General features: G+C 50.7%; 1 protein-coding gene across 7 annotated transcripts in view; it reads left to right on the plus strand.

Moving 5' to 3' along the window:
* The window catches only part of FKRP (fukutin related protein), a 12,281-nt gene extending 1,029 nt beyond the window's left edge, over positions 1-11,252 (plus strand). For 2 of the 7 annotated variants that reach the window (XM_005589666.5, XM_045379938.3), the window contains exons 2-4: positions 1,297-1,358; positions 1,803-1,909; positions 8,177-11,252. In XM_005589666.5, coding sequence (XP_005589723.1) covers positions 8,216-9,703 — 1,488 coding nt within the window. In that variant the 5' untranslated portion in view covers positions 1,297-1,358; positions 1,803-1,909; positions 8,177-8,215 and the 3' untranslated portion in view covers positions 9,704-11,252. Of the gene's footprint in view, positions 1-1,296; positions 1,359-1,802; positions 1,910-6,018; positions 6,116-8,176 lie in introns of all 7 variants that reach the window. The other 5 variants (XM_005589665.5, XM_015441264.4, XM_065534662.2 and 2 more) reach the window with 4 other exon arrangements.
* Positions 11,253-24,058: the final 12,806 nt, after the last annotated feature.

Here is a 24,058-nt window from a genome sequence, read left to right on the forward strand (position 1 = left end):
CACCTAGCCTTCAGGTAGAAAGTACCCCAGCCCCAAAGACGCTGATCTCTAAGAGAAGCACCTCTTCCCCAGCCCCTCCCCCATAGCCACCTAGTTGGCATTACCATGGTAACCGTCTTCCCCTTCCCATTGTGGGAGGCCCATGCACCAAACCAACCAGGTGTTTTTATTTAGAGGAGGAGATGCTCTGCTGAGGGGCAGTTGCTATGGTTACAGGGCCTGGACCATCCTCTGGGGGACGAGAAACAGGCAAGGTCAAGGCCTGGTTACTATGGTAATAGAGAAGCCCCCTTCGAGTGACCCTAGGAACCAAGCCCAACCAAGGAGGGGAATTTTTTTTTTTTTTTTTTTTTTTTGGAGACGGAGTTTCACTCTTGTTGCCCAGGCTGGGATGCAATGGCCCGATCTCGGCTCACCACAACCCCTGCCTCCCTGGTTCAAGCCGTTCTCCTGCCTCAGCCTCCTGAGTAGCTGGGATTACAGGCATGTGCCACCACGCCTGGCTAATTTTTTTTTTTTTTTTTTTTTTTTTTTTTTTTTTTTTTTTTTTGAGATGGAGTCTCGCTCTGTCACCCGGGCCGGAGTGCAGTGGCCGGATCTCAGCTCACTGCAAGCTCCGCCTCCCGGGTTCACGCCATTCTCCTGCCTCAGCCTCCCGAGTAGCTGGGACTACAGGCGCCCGCCACCTCGCCCGGCTAGCTTTTTTTGTATTTTTTAGTAGAGACGGGGTTTCACCGTGTTAGCCAGGATGGTCTCGATCTCCTGACCTTGTGATCCGCCCGTCTCAGCCTCCCAAAGTGCTGGGATTACAGGCTTGAGCCACCGCGCCCGGCTTTAATTTTTTTTTTTTTTAGTAGAGACGGGGTTTCTCCATGTTGGTCAGGCTGGTCTTGAACTCCGACCTCAGGTGATCAGCCTTAGGCCCGCCTCAGCCTCCCAAAGTACTGGAATTACAGGTGTGAGCCATCACCCCTGGCCAGGGGATGTTTTAAGAATCTCTGAGAGGTGGAGTGTGTCTAGGGAGGGGGTTGTCATGGTAACAGCTTCTGTTGGCTTCTAGCCCTACCTTTTCTGGACACATTCATGCTAGAGGGATGGTTATAGGTTGCTGTAATAACTGACATCCCTCCCATTCACCCCACCCCACTCCTGAGACACCCCAGGTGGTGCCTGAGATTATGGGACTTCAAGAGAAAGGATTCCCTGACCTTTCTCTTGCCACTATTGTGGATAAGATGAAATTGTGCTCTATTGTACAGAAATGGCTAATTTGGGGTTTTCTGGTTCTCCTCTCAGGAGTGCAGCTCAGCTGGGCTGGAACTGCCCTCCTGGAACTCCCCCAGCCTGCAACCTAGGAGGTAAAAAATCCCTCAGTGTCACCCGCATTCTCATGGAAACTGCCCTTCCCTTATTTCCTAAGGCTTTCCCATGTCTCTCATTTTTTTCTTTTCTTTTTTTCCTTTTCTTTTTTTTTTTTTTTTGAGACAGAGTCTTCCTCTGTTGCCCAGACTGGAATGCAGGGGTACGGTCACAGCTCACTGCAGCCTCCACCTCCTAGGTTCAAGTGATTCTCCTGCCTCAGCCTCCCGAGTAGCTGGGATTACAGGCGCCCGCCACCACGCCTGGCTAATGTTTTGTATTTTTAGTAGAGACGGGGTTTCACCTTGTTGGCCAGGCTGGTCTCGAACTCCTGACCTCGTGATCCACCTGCCTCGGCCTCCCAAAGTGCTAGAATTTACAGGCATGAGCCACCGCGCCCAGACCTCTCATTTTTTTCTAACCGTCACATTCCCATTCCACAGATGCAGGAACTAAGGCTCAGGCCAAATCACAGCTCAGACCCCGTGAACCCAAGGCCTGAAGAGAATTTTGATTCATTTACATTGTTTTGTGGGGACTGGAGAGACAAGTAAGTTCTCAGCTTAACTGTCCTCTCCGGCTCTGACTACCATTTCTAAGGCAAGCCCCTTGTTTCTACTCTTGCGCCCCTTGCTGGTTTCTTGCCCTGTCTGTAAGTTGTATGGTTTTTGTCCGTCTTTTTTTTTTTTTTTTTTTTTTGGGACAAGGTCTCGCCCAGGCTGGAGTGCAGTGGATCAATCTTGGCTCATTGCAACCTCCGCCTCCCGAGTTCAAGTGATTCTCACACCTCAGCCTCCCCAGTAGTTGGGATTACAGGTGCACACCACCATGCCCAGCTAATCTTTGTATTTTTTGATAGAGAGGGGGTTTCACATGTTGCCCAGGCTGGTCTCTAACTCCTGACCTCAGGTGATCCGACCGCCTGGGCCTCTGAAAGTACTGAGATTACAGGTGTGAGCCACCACAGGTGGCCCTGTCAGTCTTCTTTCTGTCTTCTGGAGGGCTGACCTAATGAGTACCTCATTCATTCTGTATCCTCAAAACACAGGGTCCACTACAAAGAATACTTGAGTTTGTTGAGTTACCGAGTTGAATTAATTTATTAATGTGCCACAGCCAAGCTTTGAAAGCACCTGTCAGGTTAGGGCTGGGGAAGGCTCACCAAAGATGGGTTGAGAGTCAGGGCTTCAGAAAGAACCCAAGAGAGAAGGCAAAGTTTATTGGTTTAAAGCACAGCTCTGTAGCCAGCTTCTTGGATCAACTCTTGGGTCCACTACTTCCCATTGTGTGAGCTTGACAGAGAGTTAAAGAGACTTAACTCTTTAAGACAACTCTGGGCACTCTTGTTGCCCAGAGACTTAACTCTTTAACTCTGTGTGCCTTTATTTCCTTTTTTTTTTTCTTTTGAGATAAGGTCTCACTGTGTCACTGTCACACAGGCTGGAGTGCAGTGGCAAAGTCTCGACTCACTGCAGCCTCTGCCTCCTAGGCTCAAGAAATCCTTCGACTTCAGCCACCAGAGTAGCTGGGACTAGAGGCGCGCACCACCATGCCCGGCTAATTTTTTAATTTTTGTGTAGAGATGGGGTCTTACCAGTCCACGCTGGTCTCAAAATCCCAGACTCAAGCAATCTCCCCCCGCCTCATCCTCCCAAAGTGCTGGGATCACAGGCGTGAACCACCGCATCAACTGGTTTCCATTTTTAAATGTGATCCTAACGTGAGGATTAAATAAGTGAATATGCATAAAGTGCTTAGAACAGGGCCTGGCACAGGGTGAGCTGCTAGAATTGTTATTATTATCCTCCTGATTCAGAAAAATTTAGAACATTCAGACCTTCAAAATCATCATTGCATCCACTTTGCCCCAACGAAGGGGTTTGTAGCCCTTAGAGGTGGTGAAGTCTGCGTGGCTTTGTCAGGGTGCTGGATGATTCCTTTCCCCGCCTCAGCTTCCCTCACATCCTCACCAGCAGGTGGCACCTCCTTATCTGGCCATCAAACCCACTGGTGTCTGGTCTGCAAGGGCCAAGGTCCGTGGTGGGCCTGAGGGTAGCCAGGACCTGGCTGCTGTCCTCTGCCCTGCTGGGCACCTCCTGGCCGACCCAGAGTCAGTCAGACAGTGTGGCAAGAGCCAGGGCCTCGGAAGCGGAGACCTGGGTTCTCATCCCTGCACCCTTCCCATCTCTCTGAGCCAGAGGTTCCTGTCTTTCTTTTTTGAGACAGGGTCTCACTCTGTCGCCCAGGCTGGAGTGCAGTGGCTGGATCACAGCTCACTGCAGCCTCTACCTCCTCGGCTCAAGGGACCCTCCCACCTCAGACTCCCTTCTAAGTAGCTGAGACCACAGGTAGGTTCCACCATGCCTGGCTAATTTTTGTATTTTTTGTAGAGACAGGGTTCCACTATGTTGCCCGGGCTAGTCTTGAACTCCTGAGCTCAAGCGATCCTCCTGCCTCAGCTTCCTATAGTTCTTGGATTACAGGAGCGAACCACCACACCCAGCCCACGTTCCCTATGTTAATAATTCAAGTCACTCATTCATTCAACACATATTTATCGAGCACCTGCTATGTGCCAGGCACTGAGCTGTGCTCTGGGGATACAGTAGGGAAAACAGATCCCTGCCCTCCATGATGATTCTGGCAACAAACAGACTAAGTAAAACCCACGTGACAACTACCAGGGGAGCAAAATAAGGCAGGAATGGGGTATAGGAAGTACATGGGTGATAGGGAGATGCTTAAAAAAAAAAAAAAAAAAAAAGCCGAGCTCAGTGGCTCATGCCTGTAATCCCAGCACTTTGGGAGGCCGAGGCGATCAGATCACGAGGTCAGGAGTTGGAGACCAGCCTGACCAACATGTGAAACCCTGTCTCTACTAAAAATGCAACAAATTAGCTGGGCATGGCAGTGGGTGCCTATAATCCCAGCTACTCAGGAGGCTGAGGCAGGAGAATCGCTTGAACCTGGGAGGCGGAGGTTGTGGTGAGCTGAGATTACACCACTGCGTTCCAACTTGGGCAACAGAGCAAGACTCCATTTCAAAAACGGATAAGGTCTCACTCTATTGCCCGGGCTGGAGTGCAGTGGTGCCATCATGGCTTACTGCACCCTCGACTTCCCCAGCTCAAGTGATCTTCCCACCTCAGCCTCCCAAGTAACTGGGACTACAGGTGCAAAAGCCATCACGTCCAGCTAGTTTTGTTTGTTTTTTGTCAGCAAAGCAAGACGCTGTCCCTTTAAAAACAAAAATTGTTTTGGCCGGGTGCAGTGGCTTACGCCTGTAATCCCAAAAATTTGGGAGGCCAAAGTGGGCAGATCATGAGGTCAAGAGATTGAGACCTTCTGGCCAACATGGTGAAAACTCATCTCTACTAAAAATACAAAACTTAGCCGGGCATGGTGGCACACTCCTGTAGTCCCAGCTACTCGGGAGGCTGAGGCAGGAGAATCACTTGAACCCGGGAGGTGGAGGTTGCAGTGAGCCAAGAGCACACCACCTCACTCCATTCCAGCCTGGCAATAGAGTGAGACTCTGTCTCAAAAAAAAAAAATTGTTTTTGGCTGGGCGCAGTGGCTCACGCCTGTAATCCCAGCACTTTGGGAGGCCGAGGTGGGTGGATCACCTGAGGTCAGGAGTTCGACACTAGCCTAACCAACATGGAGAAACGCCGTCTCTACTAAAAGCACAAAATTAGCCAGATGTGATGGCGCATGCCTGTAATCCCAGCTACTCGGGAGGCTGAGGCAGGAGAATCACTTGAACCTGGGAGGCACAGGTTGCGGTGAGCCGAGATGGCGTCATTGCACTTCACCCTGAGCAACAAAAGTGAAACTTCATCTAAAAAAAAAAAAAATATATATATATATATATAAAATTAACCAGGTGTGGCATACACCTGTAGTCCCTGCTACTCGGGAGGCTGAGGCAGGAGAATTGCTTGAACCCAGGAGGTTGCAGTGAGATGAGATCACTGCCACTGCACTACAGCCTTGGCAACAGAGGAAGATTCCATCTCAAAAAAAAAAAAGAAGAAAAGAAAGAAAAGAAAAGAAATAAGAGCAGTTTGAGAAAATGTTCAGGGCAACTTAAGCATATAGGTTGGGGAAAGCATGGCAAGAGACGAGGGCGGAATGGGGAGCAGACAAGGGGAATGTCAGAAGAAGCTTCCGCTTTCTCCCCTGGGCACTGGGGAGCCATGGCAAGTTGAGAGCAGGGGAAGGAGAGGCCCGACTTGTGCTTTAGGAAGACTCCTCTGGCTATCACGAGGAGAGGAATTGCCAGGAGACCAGGGGGAGGTTGGATGGGAATGTGGGTGGACCTGGTTGAAGAGGGAGCTGTGGAAATGGGGAGGAGGGGACAGAGGATTTAGGACATAGGGAGGTTAGCTGGATGTCCCCTCTCTCTAGGAAGGACAGAAACCTACAAAAAGTCATCATGGGGACACTTTATTTGATCATCTGCTTGGAACCCAGAGCTACACCACCTGTGCTGGAGACCCGCCAGCCAAACTTTCAAAGTCACGGTGGGGACAAGGAGACAGCGCCATCTGGTGCTTGAGGGTGTGGCCAATGAATGTGGAGGGGAGTGTCCTAAGGTTGGCAGCCTCTTTTGATGCAAGCTACCCCACTTTTTTGTTGTTGGGTTTTTTGAGACAGGGTCTCACTCTTGTCCAGGCTGAGTGCAGTGGCATGATCATGGCTCACTGGCTCAAGCCATTCCCCACCTCAGCATCCTGAGTGGTTGGGACCATAGGTGAGTAGCACCGCACCCAGCTAATTTTTTGTTTTTTGTAGAGATGAAGTCTCCTTATTTTACTCAGGTTGGTCTCAAACTCCTGGACTCAAGCGATCCTCCTGCCTTGGCCTCCCAAATTGGTGGGATCACAGGTGTGAGTCACTGTACCTGGCCCACCCCACTTTTGTTTTGTTTTTCTTTTTTTAATTTGTTTTTTCGATTTTTTTTTTTCCCGAGACGAAGTCTCGCTCTGTCGCCCAGGCTGTAGTGCAATGGTGCCATCTCAGCTCACTGTAACCTCCACCTCCCGGGTTCAAGTGATCCTCCTGCCTTGGCCTCCCAAATTGCTGGGATCACAGGCATGAGTCACTGTACCTGGCCCACCCCACTTGTATTTTGTTTTTCTTTTTCTTTTTTTTTTTTTTTTTCAAGACAGAGTCTCGCTCTGTCGCCCAGGCTGGAATGCAGTGATGCCATCTCGGCTCACTGCAACCTCCACCTCTCAGGTTCAAGTGATTTCCTGCCTCGGCCTCCTGAGTAGCTGGGATTACAGGCACCCGCCCTCACACCTGGCTAACTTTTGTATTTTTAGTAGAGATGGGGTTTCACCGTGTTGGCCAGGCTGGTCTCAAACTCTTGACCTCAGGTGATCCACCCACCTTGTCCTCTCAAATTGTGGGATTACAGGCGTGAGCCACCACGCCCAGCCTGACCTTTTTTTCATTTATATTTTTCAGCACCCTACTTAAAAATTTTTTTTTAATTCTAATTAAATACGTATAACATTAAATGTACCATCTTAACCATTTTTCAGCACACAGTTCAGTCGTGTTAGGTGCATTCACATTATTGTGCCGACAAACCTCTGGGACCTTTTCATCTTCCCAAACTGAAACTCTGTACCATCAAACAACTCCCCATTCCCCTGCCCGCAACCCCGACACCCGTCATTCTACTTCATGTTTCTATTAGTTTGACTCATTCTGTTAAAAAAAAAAAAAGTTTTTTTTTTTTTTTTTTGAGGCAGAGTCTCACTCTGTTGCCCAGGCTGGAGCGCAGTGGCACTATCTCAGTTCACTGCAAGCTCTGCCTCCCGGGTTCACACCATTTTCCTGCCTCAGCCTCCCGAGTAGCTGGGACTACAGGCGCCCACCACCACGCCTGGCTAATTTTTTGTATTTTTGGTAGAGACAGGGTTTCACCATGTGAGCCAGGATGGTCTCAATCTCCTGACCTCGTGATCCGCCCGCCTTGGCCTCCCAAAGTGCTGGCATTATAGGTGTGAGCCATCGCGCCCCGCCAAAATATTCTTAATTAGTGGCCAACATTTTAAAATTTGGGTAATTCTGATTTTTAAAAGATATTTCTGGCTTTTCATGCAAAATCAGAGTTGTCAGGCTGACCATTAGGGAGATGATGGGATGGCACAGGATTTGAGGATATGAGGTGGCAGCAGGGGAGGGGCTTGAGAGCTGTGGCATCAGCCTCACCCTGGAGCCAGAGCCAGGGTGTTGAGGGGCAGGGAGGGGGAGATCGGGGGTGGCTTCCTGGAGGAGGGAATGGTAGAGAGGGAGATGAGAGTGGGAATGGATTTAGGGTGTTTAAAACTGAGCCTGAATCTGGATAAGTTGACAGAGAATAGGCAGAGGGTGGCACTGAATGAAGACAAAGGGAAGGTGATTCACTTTAAGGAAAAACAAAACAAAACAAAACATCCAGCACCTAACGTGTATCTGGCTCTGTTTTGGTTTTGAGGACCCAGCAGTGACCCAGCCAGGCTCAGGTCCCACCCTCCTGGGTCTCGCATGCTAGTAGGGACACACCCTCTTCCCCAGCGCTGATGACTTAGAGTGGTCAGGCTGTGGTGGGGGAACCCAGGGGGCTGAGGACACCCAGAGTTGGTGCATGGCCCAGACTGGGAGGTCACGGAGTGCTTCCTGGAGAAGGGGAAGTCAAAGCTGAAGCCATAGGGAAGACAGGGAATTGAGAAAGAGCTGTACAAAGGGGAAAGGCTGAGGGTGGCAGAAGCGGGTGGTTCTGACAGTCAGCTGCTGCCTTCCCTTTCATCCCCCTCCCCAGGATGTCCTCGAGGCCCAGCTAGCTCCAGACTTCGACCCGATGCGGCTCACCCGCTGCCAGGCTGCCCTGGCGGCCGCCATCACCCTCAACCTTCTGGTCCTCTTCTATGTCTCCTGGCTGCAGCACCAGCCTAGGAATTCCCGGGCCCGGGGGCCCCGCCGTGCCTCTGCTGCCGGCCCCCGCGTCACCGTCCTGGTGCGGGAGTTCGAGGCATTTGACAACGCGGTGCCCGAGCTGGTGGACTCCTTCCTGCAGCAAGACCCGGCCCAGCCCTTGGTGGTGGCAGCCGACACGCTCCCCTACCCGCCCCTGGCCCTGCCTCGCATCCCCAACGTTCGTCTGGCGCTGCTCCAGCCTGCCCTGGACCGGCCAGCCGCAGCCTCGCGCCCGGAGACCTATGTGACCACCGAGTTCGTGGCCCTGGTACCTGACGGGGCACGGGCTGAGGCACCGGGCCAGCTGGAGCGCATGGTAGAGGCGCTCCGCGTGGGAAAGGCACGCCTGGTGGCTGCCCCCGTCGCCACGGCCAACCCTGCCAGGTGCCTGGCCCTGAACGTCAGCCTGCGAGAGTGGACCGCCCGCTATGGCGCAGCCCCCGCCGCGCCCCGCTGCGACGCCCTGGACGGAGATGCTGTGGTGCTCCTGCGCGCCCGTGACCTCTTCAACCTCTCCGCACCTCTGGCCCGGCCGGTGGGCACCAGCCTCTTCCTGCAGACCTCCCTTCGCGGCTGGGCTGTGCAGCTGCTGGACTTGACCTTCGCCGCGGCGCGCCAGCCCCCGCTGACCACGGCCCACGCGCGCTGGAAGGCTGAGCGCGAGGGGCGCGCTCGGCGGGCAGCGCTGCTCCGTGCACTGGGCATCCGCCTAGTGAGCTGGGAGGGCGGGCGGCTGGAGTGGTTCGGCTGCAACAAGGAGACCACGCGCTGCTTCGGAACCGTGGTGGGCGATACACCCGCCTACCTCTATGAGGAGCGCTGGACGCCCCCTTGCTGCTTGCGCGCACTGCGCGAGACCGCCCGCTACGTGGTGGGCGTGCTGGAGGCCGCGGGTGTGCGCTACTGGCTGGAGGGCGGCTCACTGCTGGGGGCCGCCCGCCACGGGGACATCATCCCGTGGGACTACGACGTGGACCTGGGCATCTACTTGGAGGACGTGGGCAACTGCGAGCAGCTGCGGGGGGCAGAGGCCGGCTCGGTGGTGGATGAGCGCGGCTTCGTATGGGAGAAGGCGGTCGAGGGCGACTTTTTTCGCGTGCAGTATAGCGAAAGCAACCACCTCCACGTGGACCTGTGGCCCTTCTACCCCCGCAACGGCGTCATGACTAAGGACACGTGGCTGGACCACCGGCAGGATGTGGAGTTCCCCGAGCACTTCCTGCAGCCGCTGGTGCCCCTGCCCTTTGCCGGCTTTGTGGCGCAGGCGCCTAACAACTATCGCCGCTTCCTGGAGCTCAAGTTCGGGCCCGGGGTCATCGAGAACCCCCAGTACCCCAACCCGGCACTGCTGAGTCTGACGGGAAGCGGCTGAAGCCCTGATACCCTCGCCTTTGTTTTTCGGGGGTCTGTCTGGATGTGGAGAAGCTCTATGTGAGCAGTGAGGGGTGGAGGGGTGTCGCGGAGACAGGGAAGGGGGAAACTGACCAAGAAAGAAATTCGAGGGAGAGCATGAAAGAAGGCTGACGTTGGCAGGAGGAGAGCACCAGGAGGAGGATGGGAAGCGACCTCCAGATTTCTCAAATGGTCATGCCCACTGGGAGCCGTGGATATGCGTGGGGACATTCTGGGTCATCCCAGTCACGGAGGGAGCCAGGGATGTCACGCCGTCCCGCAGGGTCCAGCAGGGCCCCAGACCCGAAAAAAGTGTCCTGCCCAAGATTCCAAGAGCCCTGCCCTCTAGGGCAGGGACTGAGATTTGGAAACAGAAAGAGTGCAGGCTCTGGAGCCAGATTGGCAAGATTCAAATCCTGGCTCTATCGCTTATGAGCCAGGTGAGCCTGGGGAAGCATCGCCCTTTCTCAGTGCCTCAATAGCTTCCAGGATGCGGGACCCTTGGCTGCAGGGATTGCTTCCGCCACTAGAGGGCGCGCCGGTCCCGCTCCTGGTGGCCCACTGTGGCTGCCCGGGCGACAGTATGCCCAGGGTCTCTGTTCCATAGCCATCTACTCTCTTCAGCCTTTGGACTTCTCTCCAAGCCCCTGTGGAAGGCGGACAGCAGTGACCACCTCCCCTTCTTTCGGACTGCGACCTCCTTCCCTCCTGAGAGAGCCCTGTGACCTGCATGCTACTCTTAACTATTCTATTCAAGACTGAGTAGAAGTATTTCAGTCTTGCAGAGGAGAAAATGCTCAGAGCTCCGAGGTGCAGCTGTCGTCGAGAACCGGGTGCTGGACCGGGCGCGGGGGCTCACGCCTGTATTCCCAGCACTTTGGGCGGCCGAGGTGGGAGGATCGCTTGAGCCCAGGAGTTCTAGACCAGCCTGGTCAACACGCCAAGACCCCGTCTCTATTTTTAAAAAAGAAAAAGAACAGACTTCTGAATCTCAGCTCCACTCATGATTATTACCTCATTATTTCAGCTGTCTGCACCTATTTCCCCACTTGCACGGCAGGGCAGACAATAACCGTAGCTCACACTTACTGAGCACCTGCTGGGTACCAGGCACCATTCTCAGTGTTTCCGTTGGATCAACTGATGCGTCCCTCACCTCAGCCCTCTGAAGTGACAGCTGCTATTATTTTCATTATACAGATGAGGAAGCTGAGGCCAGAATGGTGAAGTCACTTGCTTAAGGTCAGACAGCTTAGGAAGGGGCAAATTGGGGGCTTGAACCCAGGTGGTCAGGCTCTGGAGCCCACAATTGTCTTACCCAGTATGCCCCTCTCTAGTCATGGTCCCCACGAGAGGCTTGGAGACTCACTTAGCAGGTGAAAGCAATGGCAGCCTTCCTTATTTGATTATGCACCTAAGAATAAATGGTATTTGGGCATGTATTCCCAATATGTGTATATTTATTCATAAAGACATACAGATACTTATCTGTATGTTAGTAATAAAGCTTAAATTATTCCGTTTTAAAATTATGAATATGAATAGGGTTTTCTTATGTTTCTTGCCTCATCCCAATGACTTGTTTTGCACGCCCAGGTGTGAGCACCCAACATTCAAGATCACAGGTTTAAAAAAAAAAAAAAAAAGGCTAGCCGGGCGCGGTGGCTCATGCCTCTGATCCCAGCACTTTGGGAGGCTGAGGCAGGAGGATCACTTGAGCTCAGGAGTTCGAGACCAGCCTGAGCAATAGAGCAAGACTCTTCTCAATTAAAAATAATAAATAAGGCCAGGCATGGTGGCTCACACCTGTCATCCCAACACTTGGGGGAGCCCAAGGCGGACGGATCTTGAGGTCAAGAGATTGAGACCATCCTGGCTAACATGGTGAAACTCCGTCTCTACTAAAAATACAAAAAATTAGCCGGGTGTGGTGGTGGGCATCTGTGGTCCCAGCTACTTGGGAGGCTGAGGCAGGAGAATGGCATGAACCTGGGAGGCAGAGCTTGCAGTGAGCTGAGATCACGCCACTGCACCCCAGCCTGGGCAACAAAGTGAGACTCCATCTCAAAAAAATAAAATAAATTTATAAGTAATAAATAAAATAAATAAGAGGCAAAATGTGAAAAACAAGCAAGAACTGGGCACAGTGGCTCATGCCTGTAATCCTGGCATTTTAGGAGGCCAAGATTGGAGGATCCTTTAAGGTCAAGAGTTAGAGACCAGCCTTGGCAACATAGTGAGATCCCTTCTCTACAAAAGAATTAAAAAATAGCCACTGTATTAGTCCCTTCTCACGCTACTAATAAAGACCTACCCGAGACTGGGTAATTTATACAGGAGGAGAGGTTTAATCAACCCACAGTTCAGCATGGCTGGGGAGGCCTCATGAAACTTACAATCATGGCAGAAGGAGAAGAAAACACATCTTGTGATGGCAGGAAAGAGAAGTTCCAAGCAAAAGGGGGGAAAGCTCCTTATAAAACCATTAGATCTCGTGAGAACTCACTATCGTGAGAACAGCATGGAGGTAACCGCTCCCATGATTCAATTACCTCCCATCCAGTCCCTCCCACGACACAAGGGGATTATGGGAACTACAATTCAAGATGAGATTTGGATGGGAACACAGCCAAATCATATCAGCCAGGCATGATGGCATGCACCTGTAGTCCTAGCTACTGGGGAGGCTGAGGCAGGAGGATTGCTTGAGCCTAGGAGATCAAGGCTGCAGTGAGCTCTGATTGCACCTCTGCACTCCAGCCTCAGCAACAGAGCATTATCCCATCCCCCAGCCCCCTCAAAAAAAAAAAAAAAAAGAAAAGACATGGGCTCTGAGGTTGGAGAGGACTGGGTTTCTCAGCGCTGCCACCTCCTCCCAGGGCCTCTGTTGACCTCTGTCTCTGCGACCCCACCTTGCATTTGGGAAATGGAAGCAATGAGATCGCTCCTCCCACAGGAGTGTGTTCGCGGTAAAGGGGTCCAGAGTCTGGCTGGGTTTGAATCCTGGCTTGGCCACTTGCCTTCTTTGTAATCTCAGGCAAGTCACTGCCTCTCTGAACCTGTAAACTGGGGAGATTGGTAATATTGCACAATTGTACATTCCTCAGAGGAGGAGGCCTCACAGACCAGCAAGAGAAGATTACTATTTGGCCCAGTCTCCTGAGTCTCAGACATCCAAAGCCTGATTTCTTGTAACCCAACCCCTGGTTTTAACCACTGAACCCACAAATGGTTCACAAAGAGACTTGGCAGGTCCCCAGGGAGGATTCTGGAATGTATGGGGATGATTTGCATTATCATCATGACTGGAAGCTGCTCTTGGCTCTTGGGAGATGTGGTCCAGGGATGCAGCTGTCTTATGATATTCAGGAATCTCCACACAGTACAGCATCATCCCTTGTCTCATGCAGCTTCCAGATGTCTCACTGGACATTCAGGAAGGAAGGGTAATATTCAAAATGTTTTGCCACTGGTACTGTCCTATAAGTTAATATATGTCAATGTATGCATAAATTTTTAAAATATTTTAGGCCAGGCATAGTGTCATCCCAGCACTTTGGGGGGCCAAGGAAGGAGGATGGCTTGAAGCCAGGAATTCGAAACCAGCCTGGGGGTCAGGCAACATAGAGAGACCTTCATCTCTACGAAACATTTCAAAAATTGAACAGGGCGTGGTGGCACACACCATTAATCCCAGCACTTTGGAAGGCCGAGGCTGGTGAATTGCTTGAGCCCAGGAGTTCAAGACCATCCTGGGGGCCAGGCGCGGTGGCTCATGCCTGTAATCCCACCACTTTGGGAGGCTGAGGCGGGCAGATCACTTAAGGCCGGGAGTTCAAGACCAGCCTGGCCAACAAGGCGAAACCATGTCTTTACTTAAAATACAACAATTAGCTGGACATGGTGGTACACACCTGCAGTCCCAGCTACTCAGGATGCTGAGGTGGGAGGATCACCTGAGCCCAGGAGGTCAAGGCTACAGTGAGCCATGATCATGCCACTGCATTCCAGCCTGGGCAACAGAGTAAGACCCTGTCTCAAAAAAACAAAAATCCTTATTATCCCTTAAGTTATGATATGACAAAGATCTGTCACAATTAACCTGAACTAATTCATTTTTATTTGAATACATATTGAATTTTAGTGCTTTCTCAACTACTCTTGTACTATCATCCAGCCAGAATAGAAGTATTTCAGTATTTTAACAACGAGTATTGGCCAGGTGTGGTGGCTCACGCCTGTAATCCCAGCACTTTGGGAGGCCAAGGCGGGCGGATCACAAGGTCAGGAGTTTGAGACCAGCCTGGCCAAAATGGTGAAACCACGTCTCTACTAAAAATACAAAAATTAGCCAGGCGTGGTGGTGGGCACCTGTAGTCCCAGCTACTCGGGAGGCTGAGCAGGAGAATTGCTTGAACCCAGGAGGCAGAGGCTGCAGTGAGCTGAGATCGTGTCACTGCGCTCCAGCCTGGGCAACAGAGCGAGACTCCATCTCAAAAACAAACAAACAAAAAAGAACAGTATTTCCACACTAGTTCAGACCAACTAAATTTTAGCCTTACTTGGAGGTGAAAACCCTGGCCAAAACTCTCTCTCTTATAAATACAAAGTCCTTTTTGTTTTCAAATGGCCTCAGAATCTTCCAGAAAGTGCAACTACCACAAAAAATGAGGGAAGCTTGTATCGTGTTTTGTTCAAAACTTGGCCAAAGGTTGTCCACCATGTGAAAAAAATCACATTGCACATGGCTGTTGGTAATTGGACACCAGTCCACATGCTTTCAATGTGTTAGAACTGTCTATAGTATAGGTGTAAACATCTGGTTACCTCCTTGGGTTCTGGGGTGCTGGCTCCACACATCTGCATAATAAAATGCATATTGTAAGTTTAGTATGTTCTTATTTCTTCTTTTTATTACGTTTAGGGCAATCAAGGATTGTTTTTCTTGCTGCTGTTGCTGTTGTTGTTTCTGAGACAGGGTCTCACTCTCTCACCCAGGCTGGAGTGCAGTGGCACAGTCTTGGCTCACCGCAGCCTCAACTTCCCAGGCTCAGGTGATTCTCCTACCTCAGCCTCCCAAGTAGCTGGGACTGCAGATATGTACTACCACACCCAGCTTATATATATATATATATATATATTACATCTCTACTAAAAATACAAAAATTAGCTAGGTGTGGTGGCTCATGTCTGTAATGCCAGCAGTTTGGGAGGCCAAAGCGGGTGAATTACTTGAGGTCAGGAGTTCAAGACCAGCCTGGCCAACATGGTAAAACCCCATCTCTACTAAAAATACATATATATATATATATATATATATATATTTTTTTTTTTAGGTAGAGATGGGGTTTCACCATGTTGCTCAGACTAGTCTCAAACTCCTGAGCTCAAACAATCTGCCCACCTTGGCCTCCCAAAGTAGGATTTTCTTAAATCATGTTAAATCATGTGCCAGCGGGTTATACTATCTATGAACTTCATTTCAGGAGAACAGAGAGAACTTTCCCAGAACTGACATTCAAGCCAGCACACGCCCTGGGATGGTCATGCCAGTGGTTTAAACCCCAAAACACTAAATTATGGATTATTTATCCATTCATATCACTGCCATGAACCCCCTGACTATTAGTATCCTCCTAGCTCTCCCTGGGGATCCCCTGGGCTGCCCTCTGGCCCAGCAGTCCAGAGGTTAAACTGGGTATAGTGGGAGGTAAGGGGGACCCATATCCCAGATGTTGGATGGACCAATGACTTTGCCAAGCAGTAAATATTTTGTGTATCAGCCCTACATGTTACAAAATATTTGCTATGAACAACGGTGGCATGTAAAGACCTGTCTACATTAGCCAGCTGTGGTGGCTTATGCCTGTAATCCCAGAGCTTTGGAAGACCAAGGCTGGAGAATCACATGAGCCCAGGAGGTGGAGGCCACCCCGGGTAATATGTTGAGACCCTGTCTCTACAAAAAAAATTTTAGGCCGGGCGCAGTGGCTCATGCTTGTAATCCCAGCACTTTGGGAGGCTGAGGCAGGCAGATCACTTGAGGTCAGGAGTTTGAGACCAGCCCGGTCAACATGGTGAAACCACGTCTCTACTAAAAATACAAAAATTAGCCAGGTGCGGTGGCTCACACCTGTAATCCCAGCACTTTGGGAGGCCAAGGCAGGCGGATTACTTGAGGTCAGGAGTTCAAGACCAGCCTGGCCAACATGGTGAAACCCTATCCCTACTAAAAATACAAAAATTAGCTGGGCGTGATGGTGGGCGCCTGTAATCCCAGCTACTCAGGAAGCTGAGGCAGGAGAATCGCTTGAACCTGAGAGGCAGAGGTTGCAGTGAGCCGAGATTGTACCACTGCACTCCAACCTGGGTGACAGAGCAAGACTGTCTCAAAAATAAAATAAAATAAATGAAAAATAAAAAACCTGTCTACAAATGCACCTTTATGCACAATAGCCCCAACCTGGAAACCATCAGATATAAATCAGCAAGTGGGTGGATAAGCAAACTGTGGTACACCCAGACAACATAATACTCCTTAGCAAGTTTTTCAAAAATGGAAAGAACTGGGCCGGCCGTGGTGACTCACGCCTGTAGTCCCAGCACTTTGGGAGGTCGAGGCGGGCAGATCACCTGAGGTCAGGAGTTCGAGACCAACATGGAGAAACCCCATCTCTACTAAAAACACCAAATTAGCTGGGCCTGGTGGCACATGCCTGTAATCCCAACCACTTGGGAGGCTAAGGCAGGAGAATCGCTTAAACCCCGGAGGCGGAGGTTGTGGTGAGCCGAGATTGTGCCATTGCACTCCAGCCTGGGCAACAAGAGTGAAACTCCATCTCCAAAAAAAAAAAAAAAAAAAGGCTGGGCGCGGGCGCAGTGGCTCAAGCCTGTAATCCCAGCACTCTGGGAGGCCGAGACGGGCGGATCACGAGGTCAGGAGATCAAGACCATCCTGGCTAACCTGGTGAAACCCTGTCTCTACTAAAAAATACAAAAAACCCCATCTCTAAAAAAAAAATAAAAAATACAAAAAATACAAAAAAAAAAAAACCTCTACTAAAAAAAAAAAGGCCGGGCGAGGTGGCGGGCGCCTGTAGTCCCAGCTACTGGGGAGGCTGAGGCAGGAAAATGGCGTAAACCCAGGAGGCGGAGCTTGCAGTGAGCCGCGATCCGGCCACTGCACTCCAGCCTGGGCGACAGAGCGAGACTCCCTCTCAAAAAAAAAAAACCAAAAACTACTGCCATGTGCAAAAATGAATAAATCCCAAACGCATTATGTCACGTAAAAAAAGTCAGATGCAAGAAGCTATATAGTATATGATTCCACCAACGTAAAATTCTAGAAGAGGTAAAACTAATTCATAGTGACCAAAAGCAGATCAGGGGTTACATGGGCCTGGAGCTGGAGAGAGGAGCAGACTGCAAAGAAACATGAGGAAATTTGAGGATAAGAATATCATGTATCTTGATTATGGGAGTGGTTTTTCACAGTACATTAATCTGTCAAAACTCATTTAATTGTATTTTATTTATTTATTTATATATTTTTGTTTATTTATTTTTTTGAGACACAGTCTCTAGTGTTGCCCAGGCTGGTCTCAAACTCCTGGGCTCAAGCGATCCTTCTGCCTCGGCCTCTCAAAGTGCTGGAATTACAGGCATGAGCCTGACCTAATTGACCTTAATGGGTGCAATTTATAATATGAAAAAAAAATTTTTTTTTTTTTTTTTTTGAGACGGAGTCTTGCTCTGTCACCCAGGCTGGAGTGCAGTGGCGCGATCTCAGCTCACTGCAAGCCCCGCCTCCCAGGTTCACGCCATTCTCCTGCCTCAGCCTCCCGAGTAGCTGGGACTACAGGCGCCCGCCACCTCGCCCGGCTAGTTTTTTGTATTTCTTTTTTTTTTTTTTTTTTTTTTTGAGACGGAGTCTTGCTCTGTCGCCCAGGCTGGGGTGCAGTGGCCGGATCTCAGCTCACTGCAAGCTCCACCTCCCGGGTTTACGCCATTCTCCTGCCTCAGCCTCCTGAGTAGCTGGGACTACAGGCGCCCGCCACCTCGCCCGGCTAGTTTTTTGTATTTTTTTTAGTAGAGATGGGGTTTCACCGTGTTAGCCAGGATGGTCTCGATCTCCTGACCTCGTGATCCACCCGTCTCGGCCTCCCAAAGTGCTGGGATTACAGGCTTGAGCCACCGCGCCCGGCCGTTTTTTGTATTTCTTAATAGAGACGAGGTTTCACCGTGTTAGCCAGGTTGGTCTCAATCTCCTGACCTTGTGATCCGCCCGTCTCGGCCTCCCAAAGTGCTGGGATTACAGGCTTGAGCCACCGCGCCCGGCCTAAAAAAAATTTTTTTTTTTTTTGAGACGGAGTCTCGCTCTGTTGCCCAGGCTGGAGTGCAGTGGCGCAATCTCGGTTCACTGCAAGCTCTACCTTCCGGGTTCATGCCATTCTCCTGCCTCAGCCTCCCGAGTAGCTGGGACTACAGGCGCCCACCACCACACCCGGCTAATTTTTTTTGTATTTTTAGTAGAGACGGGGTTTCACCATGTTAGCCAGGATGGTCTCAATCTCCTGACCTCATGATCTGCCTGCCTTGGCCTCCCAAAATGCTGGGATTACAGACATGAGCCACCACGCCCAGCCGAAAAGTTTTTTTTTTTTTTTTTTTTTTTTTTGAGACGGAGTCTGGCTCTGTCACCCAGGCTGGAGTGCAGTGGCGCGATCTCAGCTCACTGCAAGCTCCGCCTCCCGGGTTTACGCCATTCTCCTGCCTCAGCCTCCCGAGTAGCTGGGACTACAGGCGCCCGCCACCTCGCCCGGCTAGTTTTTTGTATTTTTTAGTAGAGACGGGGTTTCACCGTGTTAGCCAGGATGGTCTCGATCTCCTGACCTCATGATCCGCCCGTCTCGGCCTCCCAAAGTGCTGGGATTACAGGCTTGAGCCACCGCGCCCGGCCTCGAAAAGTTTTTTTTTGAGCCAGCCTTGCTCTGTTGCCCAGGCTGGAGTGCAGTAGTGCCGTCTTGGTTCACCGCAACCCCTGCCTGCTGGATTCAAGTGATTCTCATCAGCCACCTGAGTAGCTGGGATTACAGGCGTGCACAACCACACCTGGTTACTATTTGTATTTTTAGTGGAGATGGAGTTTCACCGTGTTAGCCAGGCTGGTCTTGAACTCCTGGCCTCAAATTAGCTGCCTTGGCTTCCCAAAGTGCTAGGATTACAGGTGTGAGCTACCTTGCCTGGCCTATTGTATGTAAATTATACCTCAATTTATGTAAATTATACCTCAATAAGGTTGACCTCAAAAAGAGCAGATGGGGGCAGAATCCAACATGCCTAAGAACACTGACCTTTCTCTAAGACAAAACCGAGTCACTGCCCTCTGCCTTTCTGTCCCCATACTGCCACTCTGAGCCTAGAACCCAGGACCAACCCCAATCCAGGGCCAGCCTGGGTGGGTGGGGCGATGGAGAAAGGGAGAGAAAGGTGGGAGCTGGGAACTGGGACTCAGGGAGTGGCCATCAAAGTGCTTTTTCTCCTGCTCTTACGTAACCCGCACCAGCAGCCTGTGGGTGAGGCATAACAGAGCCATTGTCACCAGCGGGTGAGACCTGGCAATGCTCACCCAAGGTCACATAGTTACCAGGCAGCAGAGTCGGGACTGAACCAGCCTCTTCCACCATTCCACCAGTGTTTATTGAGTACTTGCTGTGCTCGTGCACCGGACCCTATGCTAGGCTCTGAGCATACAGCAGTGAACAATTCAAAGACAGGCAGGAAACAATAAACATCATAAAGCAGTGAGTTCTACAGCCTGTTGGGAGGGGACTGTTGCTATTTAAAAAAGAGAACAGGGCAGGGTACGGTGGTTCACACCTCTAATCCCGGCACTTTGGGAGACATAGGTGGGAGGATCCCTTCAGCCCAGGAGTTCAAAACCAGCCTGAACAACATGCAGAGACTGTGTCACTACAAAAAAAAAAAAAAATTAAGAAAAAAAAATAGCTGGGCATGGGAGCATGGGTCTATAGTCCCAGCTACTTAGGAGGCTGAGGTAGGAGGATCACTTGAGCCTGGAAGGTCAAAGCTGAAATGAGCTGTGATCATAAAACTGCATTCCAGCCTGGGCAACAGAGTAAGACCCTGTCTTAAAAAAAAAAAAAAAAAAAAAAAAGTAGAACAGTCCTGGTGTGGTGGCTTATGCCTGTAATCCCAGTACTTTGGGAGGCCGAGGTGGGAGGATTGCTTGAGCTCAGGAGTTTGAGACCAGCCTGGGCTATAGAGGAAGACCCTATCTTTTTTTTTTTTTTTTTTTTTTTTTTTGAGACAGGGTCTCTCTCTGTCACCCAGGCTGATATAATGCAGTCCCAGCTACTCGGGAGGCTGAGGCAGGAAAATGGCATGAACCCGGGAGGCAGAGCTTGCAATGAGCCAAGATCGCGCCATTGCATTCCAGCCTGGGTGATAGAGCGAGACTCCGTCTCAAAAAAAAAAAAAAAAAAGGGTAGAACAGGGTATGGGTTGGGTGGGTGAGGGTGGGGGCAGGAAGCAGGGGTGGTAGAATTAAATAAAGTGGTCAGAGAAGGCTCACTGAGGTGACATTGCAGCTAAGTCAAGAGGGAGGTATGGAAAGAGCCAAGTGGAAATCTGGGGGCAGAGCAGCCAGGAGAGGAACAGCCTGTGCAAAGGCCCTGAGGCACCAGCAGGCCTGGCATGTTCAAGGAATGGCAGAGGCTGGAGTGAGAGAGAGAGGAGGAGAGTGGGAAGAGGTGAGGTCGGTGAAGTAAGGCACATCCTACAGAGGCTATGGGGAGCACCTTGGATTTTTCTCTGGGTTCTGAGCAGCCCAGGGCCACGAGTGCCATGATGGAAACAGGCGCCCTCTGGAGGCCATATGGGGAACAGACGGAAGAGGCTGGGGCTCAGGAGTCCCGCGTGAAGGCAATTGCAATACTTCAGGTGGGAGATGATGGCAGCTGGCCAGGGTGGTACCCAGTGTGGAAGGTGTAGAGGGGCCAGATTTGGGGTTTGAGGACAGAGAAACTGAGATTTCTGGTAGCTTGAATGTGGGGTATGACAGCAGGGGAAGGAAATAAAGTGGCTTGTCCTGTACGTGACTGGAGCCCAGCTCCTTGCACCAACCCAGGCTCCTGCACCCCTCAGCAGGCCTGGGGCTCCCCAACGCCAGGCCAGAGCCAACCCCATGGAACCCAAAGTGCCCAAGCTCTCCAGTGAATGAGGCTCTTAATGTATCACCGCCCGTCAGGCCTGGCCTGGCATCCGGGTTTCTCCACCTGCAGAGTGCAGGGGCCTCATTGGTAGGTTCCAGATTCCAAGTTCCAGTACTTGGAGGAGGTGGCAGAGGACGGCCCCCACCCCACCGTTTTCATCTTTCACCCAAGATTTGCACAGATTTCATTTTAATGACAGTCCGTTGTCTGTTTGTTTTGAGATAGAGTCTCACTCTGTTGCTCAGGCTGGAGTGTGGTGGCAAGATCTCAGCTCACTGCAACCTCCGCCTCCTGGGCTCAAGCGATTCTCCCACCTCAGGCTCCTGAGTAGCTAGAACTGCAAATGCCCAGATAATTTTTTACATTTTTAGTAGAGATGGGGTTCCACTATGTTAGCCAAGCTGGTCTCAAACTACTAACCTGAGATGATCCACCTGCCTCGGCCTCCCAACGTGCTGGGATTACAGGCATGAGCCACCGCATCCGGATACCCAGCCACTGGTTTTAAAAAATGTTTGACACTGGGCACAGTGGCTCACGCCTGTAATCCCAACACTTTGGGAGGCTGAGGCGGGCGGATCACCTGAGGTCAGGAGTTGGAGACCATCCTGGCCAACATGGTGAAACCCCATCTCTACTAAAAAAAAATACAAAAATTAGCTGGATTTGGTGGTAGGTGCCTGTAATCCCAGCTCTTCAGGAGACTGAGGCAGGAGAATCGCTTGAACCTGGGAGGTGGAGGTTGCAGTGAGCCGAGGTTGCACCATTGCACTCCAGCCTGGGGGACGAGAGCGAGATTTCATCTCAAAAACAAAACAAAACTAAACAAAACAAAAAACAGTAGCTGGGTGCAGTGGCTCATGCCTGTAATCCCAGCACTTTGGCCTGGGAGTTCCAGACCAGCCTGGGCAACATAGTGAGATCCCTTGTTTACAAAACAAAACAAAAAACCTTTTCTAATTAAAAATAGCTGGGTATGGCCAGGCACAGTGGTGGCTCACTCCTGTAATCCCAGCACTTTGGGAGGCTGAGGCAAATCACCTGAGGTCAGGATTTTGGGACCAGCCTGGCCAACATAATGAAACCCAGTCTCTACAAAAAATTAGCCAGGCCTGGTGGCAAGTGCCTGTGTGGGGAAAAGAAAGAGAGATCAGATTGTTACTGTGTCTATGGAGAAAAGCAAGATACAAGAAACTCCATTTTGATCTGTACTAACAAAAAATTGTTTCTGCTTTGAGATGCTGTTAACCTGTACCTTTAGCCCCAACCCTGCGCTCACAGAAACATGTGCTGTAATGAATCAAAGTTTAATGGATTTAGGGCTGTGCAGGATGTGGCTTGTTAACAATATGTTTGCAGGCAGTATGCTTGGTAAAGTCATCGCCATTCTCCGTTCTCGATTAACGAGGGACGCAGTGCACTGCGGAAAGCCGTAGGGACCTCTGCCCAAGAAAGCCTGGGTGTTGTCCAAGGTCTCCCCGCACTGAGACAGCCTGAGATATGGCCTCGTTGGAAAGGAAAGACCTTCCCATCCCCCAGCCCGACACCCCTAAAGGGTCTGTGCGGAGGAGGAGGAGGGAAAGAGGGAGGCCTCTTTGCAGCTGAGATGAGAGGAAGGCTTCGGTCTCTTGCTCGTCCCTGGGAATGGAATGTCTCGATGTAAAGCCGACCATTCCCATTCGTTCTATTCTGAGATAGGAGAAAACCGCCCTGTGGCTGGAGGTGAGACACGCTGGCGGCGACACTGCTCTGTTGCGGGGCGGGGAGGGTGAGACAGAGTCTTGCTCTGTTGCCCAGGCTGCAGTGCAGTGGTACGATTTCCAGTCACCGCAACCTCTGCCTCCCGGGTTCAAGAGATTCTCCTGCCTCAGCCTCCCGAGTAGCTAGGATTACAGGTGCCTGCCACCACACCCAGCTAATTTTTGTATTTTCAGTAGAGAGGAGGTTTCACCATGTTGGTCAGGCTGGTCTCAAACCCCTGACCTCAGGTGAGTCACCCACCTCAGTCTCCCAAAGTGCTAGGATTACAGGTGTGAGCCACTGTGCCCAGCCAGCATAGTCCATATTCTGAACTTACACAGGATGTAAAACAGTTGCAAAGTGGGTTTTTATCCAAATAGCTATTTTGGGGTTTCAAGGAAATAAAATAATTACTGGGACAATTTAGATAGTGAGAGTTGGGATATGAAGGGATGCTGCATTCCTATGTAGGTGGTCACAAAGGAAAAAAAAATTGTTACCATGAGTTGTATAGATTTTTGTTGTTGTTGCTTTTGAGACAGAGTCTTGCTCTGTTGCCCAGGTTTGAGTGCACTGGCGCAATCTTGGCTCACTGCAACCTCCACCTCTTGGGTTCAAGCAATTCTCCTTGGGCAGATTTTTTTAAGAGACAGAGTCTCGATCTGTTGCCCAGGCTGGAGTGCAGTCACATAATCATAGCTCACTGCAGCCTTGAATCCTTGGGCTCAAGTGATCCTCTCGCCTCAGCCTCTTGAGTAGTGGAAACTCCAGGCACGTACCACCACACCCAGATTGTAGAAAAAATTTAACTGGAATGCACATAGGGCAAAATGCACATGATTTTTGTACAGGTTCATTAACTTTTCCAAATGCATACATCTGTGGAATCATCACCCAAATCAAGGTGAGACACTTGCTTTATCATAGAAAGTTCTATTTGCTTTATCATAGAAGGTTCTTTTGTGCTCCCTTCTGATCAATAGGCTTTTTTTTTTTGAGACAGGGTCTTACGCCGTCGCTCAGGCTTGGGTGCAGAGGCATGATCATGGCCCACTGCAGCCTCAATCTCCTTGGCTCAATCAATCCTCCCACCTCAGACTCCTGATTAGCTGGGACTACAAGAGCACCACCATGCCCAGCTAATTTTTGTATTTTTTGTAGAGACAGGGGTTTCATCATGTTGCCCAGGCTAGTCTCAATCTGCCCGCTTCAAGCAGACTCAAGCAATCTGCCCACCTTGATCTCCCAAAGTGCTGGGATTACAGGCATGAAACCACCGTGCCTGGCTCCACATGCATTCCCATAGGTCACCACTGTTCTGATTTCCCACCATAGACCAGTTGAGCATGTTCTAGCCCTCC

Source organism: Macaca fascicularis, chromosome 19 (genome assembly GCF_037993035.2).
Source record: "Macaca fascicularis isolate 582-1 chromosome 19, T2T-MFA8v1.1".
Lineage (NCBI taxonomy): Eukaryota > Metazoa > Chordata > Mammalia > Primates > Cercopithecidae > Macaca > Macaca fascicularis.